Below are 22,693 nucleotides of genomic sequence, written 5' to 3'. Positions count from 1 at the left end.
TTCAGTCTCTCTGCCTCAGTTTATCCAGATATGAAATGGAAATTATAATTAGGCTTGCCATGAGAATTGAGTTAATACATGTAAAGCACTTTAAGCTGTGCCTAACACAAAGTATTCAATACATGTTTGCTATCATTCTTATCAATTACTGTCTGATAGATTGGAATATTAATGTAATGTTTCTAAGCATGAACTTAATTTCAGTTTATAAGGCCAAGAAGTAAGCATAATAATATGTTTCTTAAGGCCAGAAGTTAAGGATGAAATGTCATTTGAATAATAAAAGAAACACATGTATCTGGTTATTTCATATAATCTCTTCTTTTATAAAATGAGTTAATTCTTCTTAACTATCTCATCATATAAATTAGAGTTTAAATATTAAGGTGGAAATAATATTTCTTTCAACGTCTTCATAGCAATATTCTGTCCTTAAAATGAATTAACAAGAATTCAGTTTTAAAAAGATATTTTAATGAGAATATATATGTTAGGCAGACCCTTTTTCTATTGGTTGCAAAGATAACAAAAGGGGTAAGATTAAGCAAAACTTGTTCAAAAATAACAAAGGAAGATTATCAACTTTATTTTGAAAGTTGAGAAACCTCTTTTAAGATTAGACTTTAGAGGTTGTATATCACAGTTCTGGGAACTTGTTTGCAAAGTACTGGTATGCCCTTAGAATTCACACAACTTGATTAAATAGATATTGCTGGTCTGGACCACTTATGCCTATGTTAGCTGGTTCTCTTGATTTCACCTGCCAGCAAAGTGAAGTGAAACATGGAATCATTACTTCATGTATGACAAATGCAATCCCAGGGAAGGTGCTCTGAAAAAGATAGGATTTCCTTGACTGAAGACTGCTACCACTCCTTAACAAGCTATTCACCATGCAAATGAACAATGGAGTCCCACACTCAAACAGCTGTTAACTACATAAAACTGTTGAGGAGATTAACAGTGCCAGAGGCTGAAATGTAATCAGGCAGGTGAAATACTGATAAGATAAATATTCCTGTGTGAAATAGCAATAATGTTTAATTAATTTATTTTTATATGACTGCAGCAACTGAGTTTAGAATACTTGTGAAATATACTAAACTTTAAAACATACTTTTTTTTCTCTCTGAAAGGTATAGAAAGTTAGAGGTATGCAAAATGGGATACGTTATCTGGATATTTGTTGACATTTTTGATATTTTAATAGACTTGATTTCATTGTAATTTTCAATTATGGCAATTAAAGGTCAGCTCCCCAATTATTGTTTCTAATGTTTGTCATCATATAATGTGAAAGCAGAGTACAGGTAGAGAAAGGTTCAAAGTGAAGCTAACATTGGGATGTTTCTGCTTTTGGTCCTGGAAAGAAATGAGAAGAAAGATCAGTAGAAAATTAGTACAGATGTTTCACAATATTCTGGTTTGCACAAACCAGAATAATGTTTCGCAATATTCTGGTTTGCACAAACTAAACTAATGTGTGTTATGGGCCATTCATAAAGACATTCCTATTAATTTACTGAATGAATTTGTGATTGCTCTTTTTAGGGGTGTGTATGTGTATGTGTGTGTTTATGTGTTTGTATATATATGTAGGTTTTAATAATACCAGAAGTGTACCTTCACTTAACCTGCAGGAGTTTGTAATTGTTACATTTTGTATATTGATTTCTAAATCCAAGTGTGTTATAAGCTACTTTGTCCATAAAATATTCACTCAAGGCATAGTGCTAGTCAGAGGCATATTCTGTAATGTTTGTGAGAAATGAAAGCCATTTGAGATTTAGCATTATAATTTGGAAGATTCTGTTGCGCATTTTTTTTTTTTTTGCCTTCCCCAAATGCCTCAGCCACATGCAACAAACTGATGTTTGTAGCATAGCCTGTTGTCCCTGTACTCACTAATATGTTAACAGCAAAAAAAATCATATTAACAGATTATGTTTGTGTTGACATCTCTATTTTTAATCTATTTTTTAAAATTACACTGATAGTTTTTTAACCAACTATGTTAGCATATTTTTAAGCTAGTCGGAAATATTGCATTAACCTTAAAAACATTGAGTATCAATCAGTGTGATTTGTTACTTTTTGGAGGTCAACAGATTGTATTAACGTGTCTTAAATAGGTAGAGAAGAAATGTGCAACAGGTATAAACTAATATCCTGAATATTAAATAGGCACACATTCAAATATATTTTAATGCAAACTTTTAATGTTGCAGAATTAAGAAATATTTTTAGGGTAAGACTCAAAGATCTTAGGATACAGCTTTATGTTTAAGATGTCTGTTTTGTGAAAGATAAAGGATTATGGAAGTAAGAGACTACAAGGAAAATCTTTAGGAAAATTAATTTTAATTATCACTTCTCCTGATAATTTCTAAAAAATCAACTTAGTATCTTTTATACAAAATATTCCCCAAATATTATACAAATTACCAGAGTTGTGCTAGAATATGTGAGAAAATGATGACAATAGACTATAAAAAGATATTTACATTTTAGAACCACACAATAAATTATTTTCATTCACATACTCACATGATTATGAAGAAGCAAAAACTGCAACAGACCTTATTTTATAGGGCAAATGAGGATTAAAATACAAAATAGCAGAATATTGACAGAAACTGTGCTTCATGTAACAAATGAAATTGAAAATGTCTTCAGCATTGGCAAAATTGAACTTGGAATATTCTTGTCTGATGTCAAATAACCCATGTGATGGATGCTTTCTTAAAAGTAGGAAAGGGAGGTAGAAAATTAAAACTTTAATTGGAGTATTTATCAAGAAGAGGCAGCTACTGAAAATGAAAATAAATTATGTGTAATGATATTTGTTTAAATATTACAAAGTCAGGAAGTTTAACACAAATGATCAGTACATTTAATATCCATAGGAAAATCCGAGACTCTCAAACAAAAGCAGGAAAATAAACAAATCTAATAATATAGGCTTCATATAAGACTATATTGTCATTTATACTCAGTTTAAAGGAGAGAATCTCCAAATTTTGGGTTCTCCTTTGAACAGATCTTTGACTTACTCTAGTCCTACCATGCAAACTTAATTTATTCTTTTTTTTTTCTTTTCTTTTCTTTTTTTTTTTTATTATACTTTAAGTTCTAGGGTACATGTGCATAACGTGCAGGTTTGTTACATATGTATATTTGTGCCATGTTGGTGTGTTGCACCCATCAACTCGTCAGCACCCATCAATTCATCATTTATATCATGTATAACTCCCCAATGCAATCCCTCCACCCTCCCCCCTCCCCATGATAGGCCCCAGTGTGTGATGTTCCCCTTCCCGAGTCCAAGTGATCTCATTGTTCAGTTCCCACCTATGAGTGAGAACATGCAGTGTTTGGTTTTCTCTTCTTGTGACAGTTTGCTAAGAATGATGGTTTCCAGCTGCATCCATGTCCCTACAAAGGACGCAAACTCATCCTTTTTTATTTATTCTTTTTTGAAATTTCTTTATTTTTCTGCCTCTTGCAGCGTGACATTTCACTTTTCAATCTTTCAGCTGAATAAGCCATATAACCAATTTTTTTTAAGTTTCTGAATTTTAAACAATTATTTGTCCTTTTGCTTTCTCTTTCAGGAAGTTGATGGCAATAAAGTTATGTCTTCATTTGCCCCACACAACTCATCTACCTCACCTCAGAAGGCAGAAGAAGGTGGGCGACAGAGTGGCGAGTCCTTGTCTAGTACAGCCCTGGGAACTCCTGAACGGCGCAAGGGCAGTTTAGCTGATGTTGTTGACACCTTGAAGCAGAGGAAAATGGAAGAGCTCATCAAAAATGAGCCGGAAGGTAAAGGCTGGAAAAGAAAACAAAGTTGGTGCTGTGTCCTGATTTTAATACTTTGATTTTAACTTCTTGATTTGTTTTTTGATTTATACTCTTAAAGTTAAGTTGGACAAAATGGAAACTTATTGCTATGAAGATGGTTGGTATAGTTTTTTCAGAAACACTTAGGCCTGTCTATCTCAATTTTTTAAATCATTAATTTATGTTGTGATGTTATTTTTACATATGAGTAAATTAGTTGAGTGAAAATGATTCAAGAATAGAATGTGGCAGCAGAACCGGGAATAGTCACCTACTTGTCAAATATCTGCAGTCTTATTTGTTTCTCTCCATTTTTTCCCCCTTGTGGATTAATGTAGAATTTCACTACATTTCATAACCTTTATATATTAATAATCTTATCCTACCTGTTTCCTGTATAGTCAAAAATTAATATGGTTAGGACTATTATGTATTTACAAATTAGTGATTCTTTAACTTTTAGAAATGCTTAAGTTCCTATTTGTTCAACTTCCAGAAAGTCTTTCTTTTAAGATTTTATCCTCTAAATCTCTTCAATAGTTCCTGATAGGAGCCTTCAGGTAATATGCAAATGGACTAATCTTAAAATTAAAGCAAACAAGCCACTAAAATAACTGTTGCAAGTTATACAAACTTGTGCATAATTGACAATCATCCTTTATGTTACACATGCTTACTAACTCCTATTTAAACCTGTGTCCATCCTAAGCATGAGTACCATATTGCACACAAGAACATGCTTCCTGTTTCAATCAGATGGAAATGTAAAACAAACAAACAATGATGTGCAGAAATACTTTATAACAAAAATATACTGCATGTATACTGTGTAACAATAAGTTGGGCTCATTTCTAGTCTGTTAGGACACTGGTAAATTATGAGGATACCTGACACAAAATTATGTTAACCTGTGTATGTGGCAGTCGTGTGACAATTAAATATTTCTGGTTCCCTACCAAATGCACAGCTGGGATCTGAATTTTGGTTAAAATTTATGCAGTTCTCATTATCTGAGAATTGGAAAGAATTTTAAAGATATTCTTGTCAGCCAAAGATTTTGGATATTTTGTTACATGTCCTCCCATTCTCATGGAGATAAAAATGGAGTGTTGAGGGGGATCCAGACAACCTTATGTTTTTAATGTGGTGGATTGTTTCCTAATATGAAAAATAATACAGTTTTATAATAATTATTTTTAAAAAATAAAACATTATAAGGAAGAAAATTAAAATCACCTGAAGTCATAGCTATTCCTGTGTGAAATAGCAATAATGTTTAATTATTTTTATACTGCTTCAGCAACTCAGTTTAGAATACTTGTGAAATATACTAAACTTAAAAAAAAATTTTCCTCCTCTTTGAAAGATGTAGGAAGTTAGAGACATGCAAAATGGGATATCTTATCTGATTTTTTTGATATTTTTGATGTTTTAATAGACTTGATTGCATTGTAATTTTTTGCATGAAGTCATAGCTGCAGGTGATTTTTATTTTCTTCCTTATAATGTTAATATGAAGTTAAAAGGATTCCTATCCTTAGGATGTATTTTTTAGTGTTTATTTTTATGTATTCTGCTAATTTTTTATGATTAGCTTTATGCAGATGGTCCCCAACTTACCATGGATCCACTTACGATTTATCAGCTTTAAGATGGGGCAAAAGCAATACACATTCAGTAAAACCATACTTCAAATTTTGAATTTTGATATTTTCCTGTATGCAGTAGGATACTCTCTCTCATTGCTGGGCAGCGGCAGGGAGCCATAGCTCCCATTCAGCCACACAATCAAGAGGGTAAACAATGATACTCCACAGTACGTTGTGTTGCCAGATGATTTTTGCCCTATGGTGGGGTAACAACATATGTGTTCTGAGCAAGTTTAAGGTAGGCAAGGCTAAATTATGATGTTCAGTAGGTTAGCTGAATTAAATGCATTTTTGACTTAATGATAATTTCAACTTACAAAGGGTGTAAGGACATAATCCTATCATAAGTCTAGGAGTATCTGTACTTTTAAAATATTGTGCTTCCTATTTCATTTAGAATTATAGTATGGGTGTGTCTTCTGCCAAGTAATATACTTTAAAAAGAAATAACTGCCAAGGCTGGGAACGGTGGCTCATGCCTGTAATCCCAGCACTTTAGGAGGTCAAGGCAGGTGGATCACCTGAGGTCAGGAGTTCGAGACCAGCCTGGCCAACATGGTAAAACCCCATCTGTACTAAAAATACAAAAATTAGCCAGGCGTAGTGGTGTGCACCTATAGTCCCAGCTACTCGGGAGGCCAAGGCAGGACAATAGCTTGAATCTGGGAGGGGGAGGTTGCAGTGAGCCAAGACTGGGCCACTGCACTCCAGTCTGGGCAACAGAACGAGACTCTGTCTCAAAAAAAAAAAAAAAAGAAATGACTTTCAAATATTCTAAAGTATGGCCATGATTTACTATTATAATTCATACATTCATTTGATTTTTAAAAAACAGTTTTAAATTTACAGGAAAGTTAAGCAGATAGTATGGAGTTCTCATGTATTCCATCCTTATACACAGTCTCCTCTCTTATTAACATCTTACATTAGTATGGTATATTTGTTAAAATAACAAACCAACATCGATACATTATTATTAACTAAAGTCCAGAGTTGATTTAAACTTCTTTAGTTTTTACCAAGTGTGCTTTTTCTGTTTTAAGATACCATTAAGGGTAACACATTGTATTTAGTTGTCATGTCTTCTTAGGCTCTTTTTGGCTGTGGACAGTTTCTCAGAATGTCCTGGTTTTCGATGACCTTCAGAGTTTTGAGGAGTGCTGTTCAGATACATTGCAGGACATCTCTCTATTGGAATTTGTCTGAAGTTTGTCTCAATCAGATGAGATTTGGAGTTTTGGGAGAAAGACCACAGAAGTAAAATACCATATTTGTCATCTCATATCAGTTACATACTTTCTGTGTAATTAAGAATGTTGGCATTGACCTTGTTCATTGGCTGAAGTAGTGTTTTGCAAGTTTCTCCATTGTAAACTCACTCTCTGTCCCCTTTCTACACCATACTCTTTGGAGGGGAGGAGCTCTGTGTAAGCCACACTTAAGGAATAGGGAGTTATGGTACTAGAGCCGGAGTGTCTACATAATTTATTTGGATTTTTCTACATGGGAGATTTATCTCTTCTCTACCATTTATTATTTCATTCAATCATTTTTTACATCCGTATGGATTCACGAATATTATGTTATATTTTGGGTGTCATTTTTACATACCACTATTGTGATTGTGATAATGATTATTATTAGTTTAGCACTTCTTTTCTTTCTGACACTGTAAGATACTGGGGGCTTATTTTGTATATTTCTTGCGCCAGTGCTAGAACCATCCATATCTCTAAGAAGCTCTGGCTCCTTTTATTGGAGAATATTAGAATGCAAGATCTGAATGCTGGGTATACCCTTTGCTTCTGATGTATCATTTCTTTTAGGGCCTCTAAGCGGACAGAGCAATGAAAATATATGTGTGTATACTAACCTATATATGTATACATTTATAAATATTTCCATGTTTGTCTATATTAAGCTGAACATGAGTTCTTACTAATGTCTCTAACTTGAATCTGTTTCTGCATGGATTATTGAAGCTTCATTTCTTGTTGATCTGTACATTTCCACCCGAACAGTGAGAAATACGGCTCCTACTAACCACCACTCATTTATATAATTGTTACTTCTAGTATACATGTAGAAGAGTATCAGAACAATTAACTGCTACTACCATGGGAAATATCTTTGTCAACTGGGGTACAGTGTATGGGTCCTTTTGCTTTTAGTCTTACAGATTCCGTTCATTTCCAAAGGGACTAAGGTAACTTACTTTCCCCCCACCCCATTCAGTGAAATTGTTTCATATATTTTTAATACAGTTAAATTAGTTCTGTATTCTTTACTGGTGTCCCTCACACTGCTCAATGATATTTTTTAATTTACTTATGTTAAGGTTCACTTATTATGTTGTATTATACATTTATATGTACAAATGCATAGAAATGTGCAATGTACAATGCAGTATGCATTGACAAATGCATGTTGTCACTTACTTACCACTGACAGTATCATGTAGAATAGCCTTTACTACTCTAAACTATCCTATGTTTCACCTATTCATCCCTCTTTTCTTCCCCAGAGTCCCAAGTAATCACTGATCTTTTTACAATGTATAGTTTTCCCTTTCCTAGAAAATCATATAATCAGAATAATACAGCATGGGGACTTTTCAGACTGGCTCTGTCACTCAGTAATTTAAGGTTCTTCCACAGCTGTTTGTAGCTTGATAGCTCATTTCTTTTTATCAGTGAACAATATTCCATTGTATGAGTATACCACTATTTTATAAATACGTTTTGCCTATCAAAGCACATATTGATTGCTTCTGGCTTTTGGTTATTATGAATAAAGCTTCTATTGATACTCACGTGCAGTTTTTTATGTGGACATAAGTTTTAACTGAATTGGGGAAATACCTAGGAATATGAATGCTGGAATTTATGAGAAGATTATATTGTAGCCTTCAGAGAAACTGCCAGACTATCTTCCAAAGTGGCTGTAAGATTTTGCATTCCCACCAGGAATGAATGTAAGTTTCTGTTGTTCTACATTCTCATCAGAATTTGATATTGTCCATTTATTTTATTCATTCAAATAGGTGTGTAGTGGTATCTCATTGTTTTAATTTGTAGTCCTCTAATTTTAAGCAATGTTCAGCATCTTTTTATGTGCTTATATGCCTTCGATGAGGTGGCTGGTTTGATCTTTTGTGGATTTATTAACTGAATCATTTTCTTGTCAATGAGTTTTTCGAGTTCTTAGTATATTTTGTATACAAGTTCTTTGTCAGAAATGTGTTTTGCAAATATTTCTACCAGTCTGCAGCTTGTGTTTGCATTGTCTTAACATTGTCTTTTGAGGAATAAACATTTTGATTTTAATAAAATCTAATTATTAATTGTTTTCCATGGATTATGCTTTTGATGTCTATAAGTAATCATCACGTAATCCAGGGTAACTTAGATTTTCTCCTATCTTGTCTCTTGAAGTTGTATAGTGTTTCATTTTGCAGTTTAGGTCTATGATCCCTTTTGAGTTAAATTTTGTAAAAGGTAGTTCTGTGTCTGTATTTATTTGATTTTTCTGTTTGTTTGTTTTTGTTTTTGCTTTTTTTGCATATAGAAGTCCAATTATTCCAAGACCATTTGTTGAAAAGACCATTATTTCTTCATTGACTTGCCTTTTTCCTTGCCAAAGATCAATTGAACGTATTTGTGTGGATCTATTTCTGCCCTCTGTATTTTGTTCCATTGATCAGTTGGTCTGTTCTCTTGCCAGTATCATCCTGTCTTGATTACCATAGCTTGATAATAAGTCTTGAAGTTGGATAGTGTCAGCCTTCCAGCTTTCTTCTTTTTCTTCCATATTGTGTTGGTGTCCTGAGTCTGTTACCTTTTCTTGTAGACTTTAGAATCAATTTGTTGATATCCACAAAATAACTTACTTGAATTGTATTGAGATTGTGTTATACCTGTAGATTATGTTGGGAATAATTGACACCTTAAAAATATCAAGTTATCATATTTATGAACATAAAATATCTCTCTATGAAGATCTTTAATGATTCCTATTGAGTTTCATAGTTTTCCACATATAGATCTTAAACATTCTTTGTTACATTTATACCTATTTCTTTTTTGATAGAAAAATTTAAATGTAAATATAAATTATATTCTTTTTAATTTTATATTTCAATTATTTGTTGCTGAAATATGGGACATTGACTGTAGTATATTGCCCTTGCATCCTTTGGCCGTTAACGACTCACTATTAGCTCTAGTAGTTTTTACTGATTCCTTGAAATTTTCTACGTAGACAGTCATGTTATATGCAAACAAAGATAGTTGTATTTATTCCTTTTAAAGATGTGAGCTTTATTTTATTTTATTTTATTTTATTTTATTTTATTTTATTTTATTTTATTTTATTGTCTTCTTGCATTAGCTAAGAGTTCCAGTACAATGTTGAGTAAGTAAGGGTAGTAAGAGGGGACATCCTTGCCTTGTTCTTGATTATAAGGGGGAAAGCATCTAATTCTCACCATTAAGTGTGATGTTAGCTGTGAGATTATTGTAATTTTTTTTTACCAAGTTGAGAAGGCCCCACTCTATTCCTAGTTTGCTGAGAGTTTTTATTATGAGTATTTGTTAGAATTTATCAAATATTTCTTCTGCATCTATTGATATGATGTATGCTTATTTTTCATTATACCATTGATGTGATATGCTTTTCAAATGTTGAACCAGGCTTTGCAAACTTGGAATAAATCCTACTAGATTATAATTTATAGTTATTTTTATATATTGTTGGATTTGATCAGTTAATATTTTATTAAGGATTTTTACATCTATGTTTATGAGATACACCATTACATTTTATGTAACGTCTTTATCTGTTTTTGGTTGGTAATGCTGGCTTCATAGAATGAGTTAGCAAGTGGTTCCCTCTCATGTTAATTTTTAATTTTCATTTGAGGTGCCTTCAGAGTTCAGGGCTGAGGTCTACTAAGAACAGCTTTGTGATAGTATGTGTTGTATTTTAAAAGTAGCTTTTGGGAGTTTAGCTTTAGATGATGTTCTCTATGGAAATTTGGTATATGGCCTTGGTATTCCCCCACTGTATCATATTGACTTCTAAGTGGATACGTAGACACTTAATTTGGAAGTGTATGACATGCCAAGCCCAGTGAGTAAGTCCCAAGAGAAAAGAGTGCAGGAGATAGATACCTCCCCCACCTAATTTTCTTAGCAGGAGACATTAAGAAGTACTGAGGGCCAGGCACAGTGGCTCACATCTGTAATCCCAGCACTCTAAGAGGCCGAGATGGGCAGATCACCTGATGCTCAGGTGATGCTCAGGATCACCTGAGGTCAGGAGTTTGAGACCAGCCTGGCCAATGTGGTAAAATCCTGTCTCTACTAAAAATACAAAAAAAAAAAAAAAATAGCTGGACATGGTGGTGGGCACCTGTAATACCAGCTGCTTGGGAGGCTGAGATAGGAGAATCACTTGAACCACGGAGGTAGAGGTTGCAGCGAGCCAAGATCGTACCACTGCACTCCAGCCTGGGCGACAAAGAGAGACTCCGTCTCAAAAAAAAAAAAAAAAAGAACTACTGGGAATTAGAAAAGGGTAATACCAAGAAAGAATAACTTGGGTATAAAAGAAGAAATAGAGCAATAGAGCATCCATAGCAGGAAGGGAAGACACAAAGAAACGTCACTATTGTACCTGAACATGAGAATGTTTTTATTATTTTATTTCCTACAACAATGTACCTTTTGTACTTTCCTCTCTACAAATATATTAAAAGCTGAGCTGAGGAGTGACTTGGTAAATAAAGACAAAGAGAAAATACAGAGGTAGTATTTATGAAAGATTGGAATATAAATTGCAAAAAGCAAGCATCTAAAAGTGTTAGTTTCAGAAAGGTAATTTTAGCATAAACATAGAACCACTAAGATGCATTTATGTTTATATACACAAGATTATTTGATATGTACTTTGAATATACAAAACTATAAATAGACTCAGTTTTACTGAGAATTTGCTATGACAAGAATGTTTATTTAATAACTGCAATGATGGGAGAGATGCATCAAGGAGTAATTTATGTATTTGAGTAAGGCAATGATCTAATCACCATAAAAAGAGACAGTAACAAAGCAAAAGTTGTATCATAAAAAAGAATAGTAGAATGTTGACAGAATGTTGTTTTTTTAAATTACAAAGAAAGAAGAATGGGTATTTATATTTAATATAATATATAATTAAATATATATTATAAATATAAATATATATTATATATTACATATAATAGAAATATAAATATATATTATATATTATATATATATGGAGATGTATATGCCTCTTCCAACAGCTGGAAAGCTACATTGACTTAAATGACTTCATTAATCAAAGAGTATGATTTGACCTGAGAATAGTCACCAAAACCTTACGTCATCTGAGCATCAGGACGATGACATGACGTACAGCACAAATGTGCCAAAGCTGTGCGATGCACCATAGTGTCAGAAAGAATAAAATACTTACGAGTAAATTTAACAAAATAACTAAAAAACGTATACTCTAAAAACTACAAATATTTTCATAGCTCTGCAATGGGAACAACATCATGACGATGAGGGAAGCAAAGGTAGAGTGAATGTAACTAAATGTTAAGCTCACAAATATATGCCGCAGAAAAATCTTTTCTTCCCTCAAGCTATTTTTTCCATTGTTTTTCAAAGGCCATTAAAATGAACAGCAGGTTGTGATGAAAATTTCATTAAGCCCCAGCTAAATCATTATGAGGGTGCCATATTCATGTCTTTGCTTCCTTTCATCGAGGGGGGGAAGCAGATTTCAATAGAAAGTCCGTATTATTTCCGACCTTACCCCTGCCAACAGCAAACTAACACAAATTCAGAAGTTAGAAAAGAATAGTGCGCCATACAAAAGGAGGCCACTGAGGTGAAATGGTTACAAAGAAAATTAGATTTGCATATGGGTTGAAGAAAAGACAGCTCTCTTTTATTTTAGTCAGCCTATTTTTCAAGTGATTAATTAAAATATTTTGCAACTTATAAATAGGAGAATAATATATTGATATATTTGGTTTGCATCTTTTTTTTTCTATCAGAAATTTTCCCTGTCATTACACAAAAAGCTCTGATTCTTATTTATTCTTATTTATCCAGTGTCACTTTAACTGACTGGAATGCTAAAGTGCATAGTATATTCATGGTTTTAAATATCTGGCCTATGTTACATAGTTACTTTATATTTTGTAATAACTACGGTCTATCAGTTGGTTTTCAGCTATTAAACCCAACACTTGAGTGATAATGAAATTTAATATGACATTATATGACACATAATTTCTATAATTCCTGTATCAAGACATTGAATAAATAATTACATATTGAAGGGAAATGCATAAAACATATAAATTGCTATACATAAATATATAAATTGTTACCATGTATTAAGTGTATATTATGTGTTAACTACAATATTAAGTAATTTATGTAAAGTGCTTCCTTCAGTCTTGATGAAAACCGTGTAACCAGGGCTCCTGTGCATAGCCATTCCAGTTTCAGGGATTACCGTTCACATGATCTCAATATCCTGATTCCTATTATCTCCATTTCCAGATGAGGCAACTGATAATTAAATACCTTTTAAAGTGACCAAGTCAGGGTCACTTTTCAGCCTAAAGTCAACCTTAGACTAGAATCTATGCCCTTAACCAATACTTATTGCTGTTCCTTCCAATGAGAGATTTTGCCAAATAATCATTTACTATTATCTTTTCACACATGTGTATCTAAATTTTAAATATTGAATAATATATTACCTGAAATATTTAATAGTATTGCATAATAGTAGTGATTAACAGTTTTCTACTACAGTAAATTTCTTATGCCTCTATAGTGACCAATTTTCCACAAACTTTTAATGGGAGATTAACTCAGTTTTTACTGCTCAAAAATAATGCCTTAATAAAAAATTCATTTTAGAAAAATGTCTGAGAGCAAAATAATTGTGGAATAACAGGAATTAAAAATTTGAGTGAAACATAGATACATTTTAGGACTCCATTCTCATTTTAGAAAGACAAAGACCAACACAGAGATATATGCCTGAGCTCACACAGCAGTTGATGCTAAATCTAAAGCAAGAATCCAGTCCATGATTTATGGGTCCAGGTTCCTTTTTTCCCTTTCAGTTACATCATACATTCAGATATTATTATTTTTTTATATATATTTTAGTAATAGTGTTACCATCTTAGTTTTAAAGACCATTTCATTAAATTCCAACAAACAGAAGGCAACCAACTATCTTAATTTCGCCAATAAGTAAAGGTAGATAAGTATCCATCAATGTTCTGTGTTCTCAACTTCCAGGTGTCCAGGAGTGGTCGTAAACATAGATCAGCAGTTAAATTGAGGAGTCTGATTTAAACTTGATTTTCATTCGGACTTTAGGCTAATTACAGTTTAGGTGAAAATAATTTTTACCATGACAAGAACCTTAGAAATCTCAATTAAAATAGAATCCTTACAGAAACAAGATTTTAACTGGCTTCTTATTTTAATCTTTCTGTATTCATGTCTATGTCACCTTCAGCATCTCTTTGAAATGGTCATTTCAGCTTATACACACAGTTAAGTTTCTTCCTGCTAGAGCCACAGCAAACACAATTCACTTTTCATTGATTTCCATCCCTTCTATCTACAAGTCTATCCTTCTTGTCCCCAAGCCTAAACTGCTAAGGAGTTGTATACACGTGCTATTTTCACCTTTTTACCTCTTTAAGAACTGTTATTTGCCTCCATTGTTATCCTTACTCAAACAAAATTGTTCATTTATTTGTCAGTTTTTTCTGCAACGTTAAACTCCTTACCTTTGAAGGAAGTGTAATATTTGTGGAAAGAATGTTTCTACTGCTTCAGTGTTGCCCTCTTGTTGCCTTGGGTAAAGGAGAGGAGAGACCTTAACAAATGTCCAACTCTCCTGCCAGGTGTTATGTGGGCTATTTCATGTAATCTTCAAAAACTCTTAAATTAGTATAAGTTCTTATCTTAAAAGTGAGTAAACAAGACTTTTGATTTGCTCATGTTATTATATGGAGGAACTTGAATTAGAATGAAAGTACTGTCAGCTAAAATTCCTTAGCACTGACCACAAAATCATATGTGATCTGACTCTACCCTATTGTTCCACTTTGACCTTATTTTCCACCACTCTTCAAAGTACATGTTGTCATGCAATCTTGTCAAATCGCATGTAGTTCTCTCAACACTCTCTGTTTTTAATATTACTGTGCTGTTTCATATGCCGTTCCACTGCCTTAACTGTCGTTTCCTGTCTTATCTACCTGATGAATTTTTATTCACTTCTTAAGACTCAGTGATTTCCTCAAACAACCTTGTCAGAATTCGGGTCAGTCAACACTGCTAATGTAACTCATCTCTATAGTTCTTACCACATTATTATTGTTTATTTATATTCTGTCTTCTATAATAGCATGTGATTGTCTAAATAAAGTGTTCTTGATTTCTCTGTGCTTCGCTTCGTAATAATGGGCTTGGGACTTTGGAGGTGTCTGTTTCTCTTAACTATGGATGACTGTCAGCCTACTAATTGACATTTTGTAGCCTTGTTAACTCTCCCCTACAAACTGATTAGGTGTCATTTGTCTTTTTAATCAATTTCTGCTTTTCTCTTTTTCAATGTATCCTCACACTCTTCTTTTGCCTCCTTACCTGTTTGACTCACTTATTCCATCTTCTCCAACCTTCTTCTCATATGTATATCCCTATCCTTATTGAATTTAAAGATCATTTCTTTCCATCTTTTCTGTGACTTAGAGGTTAAAATATTCTCCTGGGTCATAAAGTAAGGTATTTTAATACCCAAGATACAAAACTAAAATACACACATGAAGTGATTTTTACACAAATGAAAATTTTATATTTACATGAATCTTTTAAATGACTTTAATATTGCACACTTCTCTAAGAAGATATGGTAACATTCTCTATGGATTAGTGGCCATAGATAATAATTCTCTTCAATTGCTATAGGTAAAGTGAGAAGTGATTTGGCTTGATTTTTGAAAAATTTTCCAGAATTTAAAGCTATAACTTGTTCTTTAATAGTATTTCAACATAATGGAGACAAGCACCCTTTTCTAGGTAAATAGAGCTGGTATGGGAGACAGTTTATATTTCTTCTGAGGGGCTCCAGATTGGGGCAATTTTATTATCGAATCTTTTCCTCTACGACCTCTCCTTTCCTAGTTCTTCTTAGGGGATATGGTGAAAGAAATGTAATGTTCCTGTTAAGACCTTTCCTGTTCCTTCTAGTCTTCCAAGGTGTCTAACAGCTTCCCTCAGAGGTAGCAGAGTTTCCAGATTCAGGATTCATGAGTTTCTTCAGAGGCTTTATAAATCCTGGAAATAGTTTGCAAAATGATGAAAATAAATGTATTTGTACATTTTGGGGGAGATAATCCATAACTTTGGTTTTCAAATGAATCCACAATGTAAAAAGAGTAATTAGACTGTTAGTATTCTGTGTTTGAGTTTCAGTCCTGAGTCTGCCACTGATTACTAAGTGATTATAATTTAACATCTATGTAGTTTGGTCTCTGATCAATTTTGAGGGGATAATTTGCAGATATTTAGCAATATTTGGGAGTATAATTTTGTCTATTTTGGTTCTTGAATTTTGCATCATTTGCAGGAAATGCAAATTTTAATTTAAAGTAAGGGGCTTTTTTTTTTTGCCTAAAAGTGAGCATCTACCTTATAATTCACATTGTAAAAAATTATATTTATTTGTCCTTTAATTTGCTATAATAATTGTATTAATGTAATAATTATCTGCCCTCAGTTGGCAATGCTAACTGCCCTACTTTCATCAGAGGATTGTTGAAGGAGACAAATGAAGTGATGTATATCAAAGTACTTTGTAAATTATAAACAACTTGGAATTGTACCAGTTATTGTCACTATTTCACTCTGGCTACCTTGAAACATTGTTACTTTAGATATACCAGAAACATTATGTATTTCAATATAATTCTTCTTTATACGTTTTTAATATTATATCGTTAAAATATGCTCCTTTCCAAGCATACTTTTATGTACTGAAACGCTGGGATTCAGAGCTGCAAATATCTGGAAATTTAGGATGGGTAGTCAACAATAAGAACAATAACGAACTCAACAGTCATAAAAATCCTGGGACAGGTAGTTACTTTGAAGTTTATATACATTTCCCCAAATAAATATGTAGTTAGGCAGTTGCCTAAATGAACAATAACTTTACAAATTTTTTTTTTCCTAAATTGATAGGGATTAAATTGAAACTTGTGACCAGTGTGAAATCAGAAAGGGCAGTTTTAACGTTGGATTTGTGGATTTGTGATATTTCTGTTTCCACAGTAAATGTGAATATGAGCTGAAGACAAATATAATTGAAGCCCACATTTTCATAGTTTCTAAGATTTTAGCTTTCCCTTACGTGGTTTATTTCCCCCACTCCATCACTTTACTTTTTTCTTTTCCTTCCTTTTGTGTGCCTGAGTGTGCGCATGTGCGCACGCGTGTGTGTGTGTGTGTGTGTGTGTGTGTGTGTGTAGTTCCCCTTTCAGATCCCACATATGCTTGGTTTTATTTAGCATCTGTATCTGTCAGTGTTCTTCCTTCTGAGCATGACGCCTACACCTCCAAAATTGTTTTGCCATGATGAGTGTGCTCTTTGTGTGTGAGAAACTGCATTTATTTGTGAAATTTTTGTTTCTACGAGAACTAGACTTTATCATTATTTAAACAACTAGAACTTTTTCCCTGAACTTCTTCAGAAAATCTTTGCTCACGGTTTTATATTTCAAGACCCTAAAGGCACAACTTATTACCAAACTTACCTAGTGTTACTTTACATGAAGCAGTTCATTGCCTTTACTATGGACTTTTAAAAAAGAGTTCTCTTCTGAGAACTAATGCAAATAATGCAATGAGTTTCAAAAGGTATGTATGGTGGCAGACCTCAAGCCTTCACCCTAAGGATCATCTATAGAGTATAGACCATTGTTGGGTAAAGGAAATACCAGGATTTTCATTCATATTCCCCTACCTATCCCTCTCTCCTTTGTACTGTGTAATGCAATACAAATTCTTGGAGGCAAATATCCTAAAACACCCACTTAATCCCACCTGTACAATTTGTGGAATTGGATTCGACAGTTTTGTGTTTATTCCTGGATGTTTATAAAAAAAACAGTAACATATCCAATGTTCATTATTTATCCTTTCAAAACTTGAAAAAAATCAACATTATTGTTTATCTTTTTGATATTTGTATCTGTCACAAAAATAATTCACTTTAATTGATTGCACCTTTTGTGATACTTGTATTTTTTACAGAAAGTATGTTAATGTCCTTTTAATTTTTATTACAAATATTTTGACCTGTAAAAACCATTAGATCTTCTAAACAGATAAAAGTTTATTTCCCTGTTTTAAGACTTATTTTATGGGTGCTGAAGAAGGTATTATTAGCAGTATATTTTCATCTGTGGTGTGCTACAGAATTACATGTAATTATTCTGTAGAAAAGACAGGCCCCTGGTGCAGGATATTTGGCCTTGTGAACATCTCTACAGGCATTGCATGTTTGGTGTTTGAGTTGACATTATAAATCACAGTGCTTGTTCTTATCATTTAAATATCTGTTGTTGAGCAGCCCTTTAGAAATTAAACTGAACCATATTACATCAACAGGCAGGTTAAACTGGAGATTCAGATTTACCCGTTAATCTTACCAACTTTTTAATTACTACTTTTATGGGGAAATTATGGAGATTGGCTTTCTTAAATTCAAAATCCCAAAGCATCCATTAATTGGGCAAAGAAGAGGGCACTTTGAAATTCACTCTTGTTTTAAAATCACATTTGATGGGGTGGGAAAAATAAAAAGTGAACGGATCAGGGGAAAAGCCTAAAGATACTTTAATTGGCAGAGGTTTGAGTTGCTTTTGTTTAGTTACTCACTGTCCTTTTGACAAAGTACATGTTGAAGAGGCTTTGTAAGTGCTGTTCCACTGAAGGACAAACAAGGGTACTTTTCAATTGAGCCCTTTTAAGTTTTGTTCCTCACACTCCCGCTGCTGTTGGAGGCTACTCCTAATGCATTGTGGCTATGTGTTCATCTATGCAGTCTGTCACTGAAAAATGTCTCTCTTCTTGTTGAGCAAGCTAGAGTCTAACCTTCAGGCACCCTTTTCAAAAGCACCACTGTATGGAAATCGACACTTATAAAATGATGATAAAGAAAAGAGTTTATTTTTTAAAGGTCAGGACAAGAAGACACCCTCAAATGCTGTAGAGCCTATTTCTTCCGGAATAAGTGTTTTAACTTTAGCACTGAGTTAGCTGAGTTTGAAGCCTGGTAATTTTTCAACACTAAAGTGAAACTTGTTCACTGTCATCTCCTTTTCAAGTGGTATCCATCATAGCAGTTTATTCTGATATTGTTTATTTCATTAGTGTTATAGGAAATTAATTTATATTTTCCTTAAATACCTCTGGCTTGGATCGTAAAGGCTCAGAGATTGCCCTTGGTGATCTTTTTATATAGCAGGTCCTGGAGCTGAGTTCCAGTGTTGTCTGTACAAAAAAATCATTTGTCCCAGAAAGCTTCTATTTTTCTTTTTAACTAGAGCTTGTACTTTTGCTAATAAATGTAATGATATTTAAGATTACAGCCTTCATTTTCTTCATCTTCTCTTAATAATCAAGCCATCATTCTTTTCTTATTTGGCTATTTGACTCAATAAAAAGGAATGTATTTGATTCCTGCTCATACATTAGTTTGTCTACTAACAGGACTATATAAGTCATTCCAAACCTCTCTTTACCCAAGCATTTCTAGCACTTTCTAAGTCCCTCAGATAAATGGTGTACCCGTTTTCTTATCCTTCACTGAAACTAGCAGTTCTAGACTTTCAGTTTCAATTCATAGATCACTTAAAGAAGACCCATTGACCCAGACTCTACATTTACAAATAAACATGAGGAGAATGCGCCAGTCTCTCTTGTTGCTTATGTGCCACAGCTTTTGGGGATATCATTTATTCAAGAGTGAAGAGCCAGCCACCTGTTTCTGAGGCCTCTTTTCCCTCCCATTAAAGGTCCAGGCCCTTGCTGAATAGTAACACTCTAATCTGGGCAGCGTACATAGCATTTTTTCTAAAACGAATTTGTCAAGACTAGCTGGAGGATTTTGTGTGTCTGTGTGTGCATGTGTGTTTTTCACTCAGTTACCCTTGAGGCACTTGTCAGGACCGTGCATATTAAAATTAATCAGACCTCCTAGGCCTGTGTGGCTGTATGTTTAACGTGAAGAAGTGGATATCAAGCATTTGCCCTAATTAAATAGGCCTGCTTGGGTTGGTTCTAGTGGATGCTTGGTCTTTTTTTTTAAATAGGAGTTGCTTATGGGAAAGGCATGGACAGCACTAGAGTCAGTGGAGAGCTCACTCAGAATTTCCTTTGCCACCTGCTCCCAGAGTTCTGCCACCTCAAGGACTCCCAGTGTACCCGTCTGAACTACTCTTGACGTTGAGGACAAATATGGCCAGCATCGTGAAGGGGCAACGAGGCTAGGGCAGAACAGGATGAGCATATGACCTGGGCATTTTGGATGATTAAGATAGCCCATCTTACATGTTGATAATCTTTGAAAACCAGATTGTGCTGCTTGCTCTCATTTTTTTGGATGACCAACTTTGGAGGCTTAGGAGAAGATCTTGTTTGAAATTAAGACTAAGTGCTTTTCTCTTTTTTTGATGTCCTAAATTTGAAAAGCAACTTTTATTTATCTATCTTTTACATTAATTGTTTCCAAGCTCATGTACACATTATATAGAAGTCATGTATGAGATAATAACTGCACATATATGAGTTTACTTCTACTCTGATTGTTTTGGGGCTGTCACAGGACATTTGAACGCAAACTTTTATGACGTATAAGCTCAGAACACTGAAAATGGCACAGACTGACACAACACAATATTTTTCTCATTTGTGTATTAAATGTCATAAGTAAGGTAAATTCTAAAACACTGACCTCTGAGTTTGTGCAGTTTATTCCCAATTCATGTGTATTATTTACACTCTTCTTGTATTTTAAAAAATGATATAGAAAAATATATTTAGAATTTTATAATTAGATCTGAGTTTTATACACATACATGTGCACACATGCACACACGTACAGACACAGTCATGCATCATTTAACAATGTGAATACATTCTGAGAAATGTGTCCTTAGGTGATTTTGCCCTTGTGCAAACATCATGGAGTTCACTTACACATGACTAGATGGTGTAGCCTATTGCCCCTAGGCTGCAAGCCTGTACAGCATGTTACTGAACTGAATACGGTAGGCAATTGTAACACAAAAGTAAGTATTTGTATATCTAAACATAAAAAGGTACGGTAGAAATACAGTATGATAATCTATGGGACCCCTGCTGTATACGTGGTCTGTCATTGACATTAATGTTGTTATGTGGAGAATAACTGTATGTGGAATAACTCATAGGGCCAACATTAGAAACCATTTGAAAAATAAAGTAATGAAGAATTCCTAAATGTTGAAGAGTTGAGATGATAGTTTGGCTAATTTCTGAATAACCACAGCCAGTAATCCGGTGAAATACTGCTCTGGCAGGACACGGTACCTAAAATTGATTTGCTCCTTCCCAAATTGAAAGAGTTAGACAATTTTTTTTAAAAAGCTATGGTTTTTCAGCTTTTTATCCATTTCTTTCCATCACATTTAATATTTTAAAGGATCCATCTATTAACCTATATCCTCTCTCTTTTATGTGGGCATGCAGCTCACATGTAGAGAACTGTATCCACAGTGCCAAGCAACTGTCTGGTACCTGACAGCAACGTAGAAACCCCTCCTCTGTTCACTAAGTTGCTGCTGGTTATTTATTAACACAATGCAGACTGTTCAGTGTGGGTGTATATGAAATAGAAAGAAAAATAAGGGCCCTGAACAAGTAAATACATCTTTCATCAATTCTTTTGTTTGGTGTGTTTACTGTGTGCTATTCTTGGTCAATAGAAGTTGTTTGACAGTTCTGCAAAGGGGTAAGGAACTTTTCTTGAACTTTATCCTTTTGTTTGTCTCTGTAGAAAAAGTTTTCTATTTACCATTCTCTTTTTATTGTAAATTCTCTATGTAAAATAATTTTTGAAGTTGTTATTGCTATTAACATGACAAATACAGGTGATTATGAAACATGATAGACAGTTTAATTTGAAATGGACAGTTAAGAGACTAGAATTTCAAGATAGTTTTTATATGTAAACCTTTTACTTAGAAACACATAAGGAGATATCTTACAAATCACCTTTTTAATATCCTTCTAAGAAATGTGCCCTTTGTTCTCAGGCCTTATGTAAGCTCCACTGAAATATTGAGTCTTGATTTAATTATTATTTCAGTTGTCTCCTCCCCACACATTAATATAATATCAATGTAGAGCTCATTGCATGGTATAATTACTGAAGAGATCAGTAGCTGCAGAAACACACAGTAATTGAGCACGTCTGTTTATTATAACAGGACAGTGCTCCTATTATGGTATTTACTGTGTTAATAGATAAGAATTGATTTGCTCTTTCACAGGAATTAAATCTCTGTTGCTTAGACCTTTCTTTTCTGAGAAGTTATGCTTTGTTTGTAAAAATTTGCCTGAGAGGTTTACTTACCACAGTGTGACATTAGTCATGTAGAAGACTTGGAAGCAGAAAGCCATATAAATGAACAAAATGCACCCTCTCCCCTTTGGGGTTCTGTTTTCCTTCTCTAGTTTTTCTTTTTTTTTTTAAGTCCTAATTTTCTTGCATCAGTCCTTGCTCCAGGAGTTTAGGATTTTTCATTAATGTCAAGATACCATGTCTTAGTGAACACATAAATGGGGAGGTTGCCATATTGGGAGCAGTGCAGTATAAATAAGGGAGGTCAGTTTTCAGTCTTTATATAGTATAGCTCTCCAGCTTTCAGGGAGAGAAAAACATCCTGTATCCAAGTAAATGGGATAGGAATTAGATATGTTTGCTCATGTTTTACCTTCTCATTGCTGAAGTTTTGAAGGAGAACTATAGGCATTATTTTTCTGCACTGCAATAGGACAAGCCGTTGTTGCTTGACTTATTC

At 33.7% G+C, this 22,693-nt stretch overlaps 1 protein-coding gene across 1 annotated transcript in view; it reads left to right on the top strand.

Annotated features, from left to right (window-relative positions):
• Positions 1-22,693, top strand: part of SOX5 (SRY-box transcription factor 5) — a 694,017-nt gene that overhangs the window by 373,824 nt on the left and 297,500 nt on the right. The window contains exon 3 of the mRNA XM_030939629.1: positions 3,615-3,825. Coding sequence (XP_030795489.1) covers positions 3,615-3,825 — 211 coding nt within the window. The remainder of the gene's footprint in view (positions 1-3,614; positions 3,826-22,693) is intronic.

This window comes from Rhinopithecus roxellana, chromosome 10, assembly GCF_007565055.1.
Source record: "Rhinopithecus roxellana isolate Shanxi Qingling chromosome 10, ASM756505v1, whole genome shotgun sequence".
Lineage (NCBI taxonomy): Eukaryota > Metazoa > Chordata > Mammalia > Primates > Cercopithecidae > Rhinopithecus > Rhinopithecus roxellana.
This window is presented reverse-complemented; position numbering and strand designations above follow the sequence as displayed.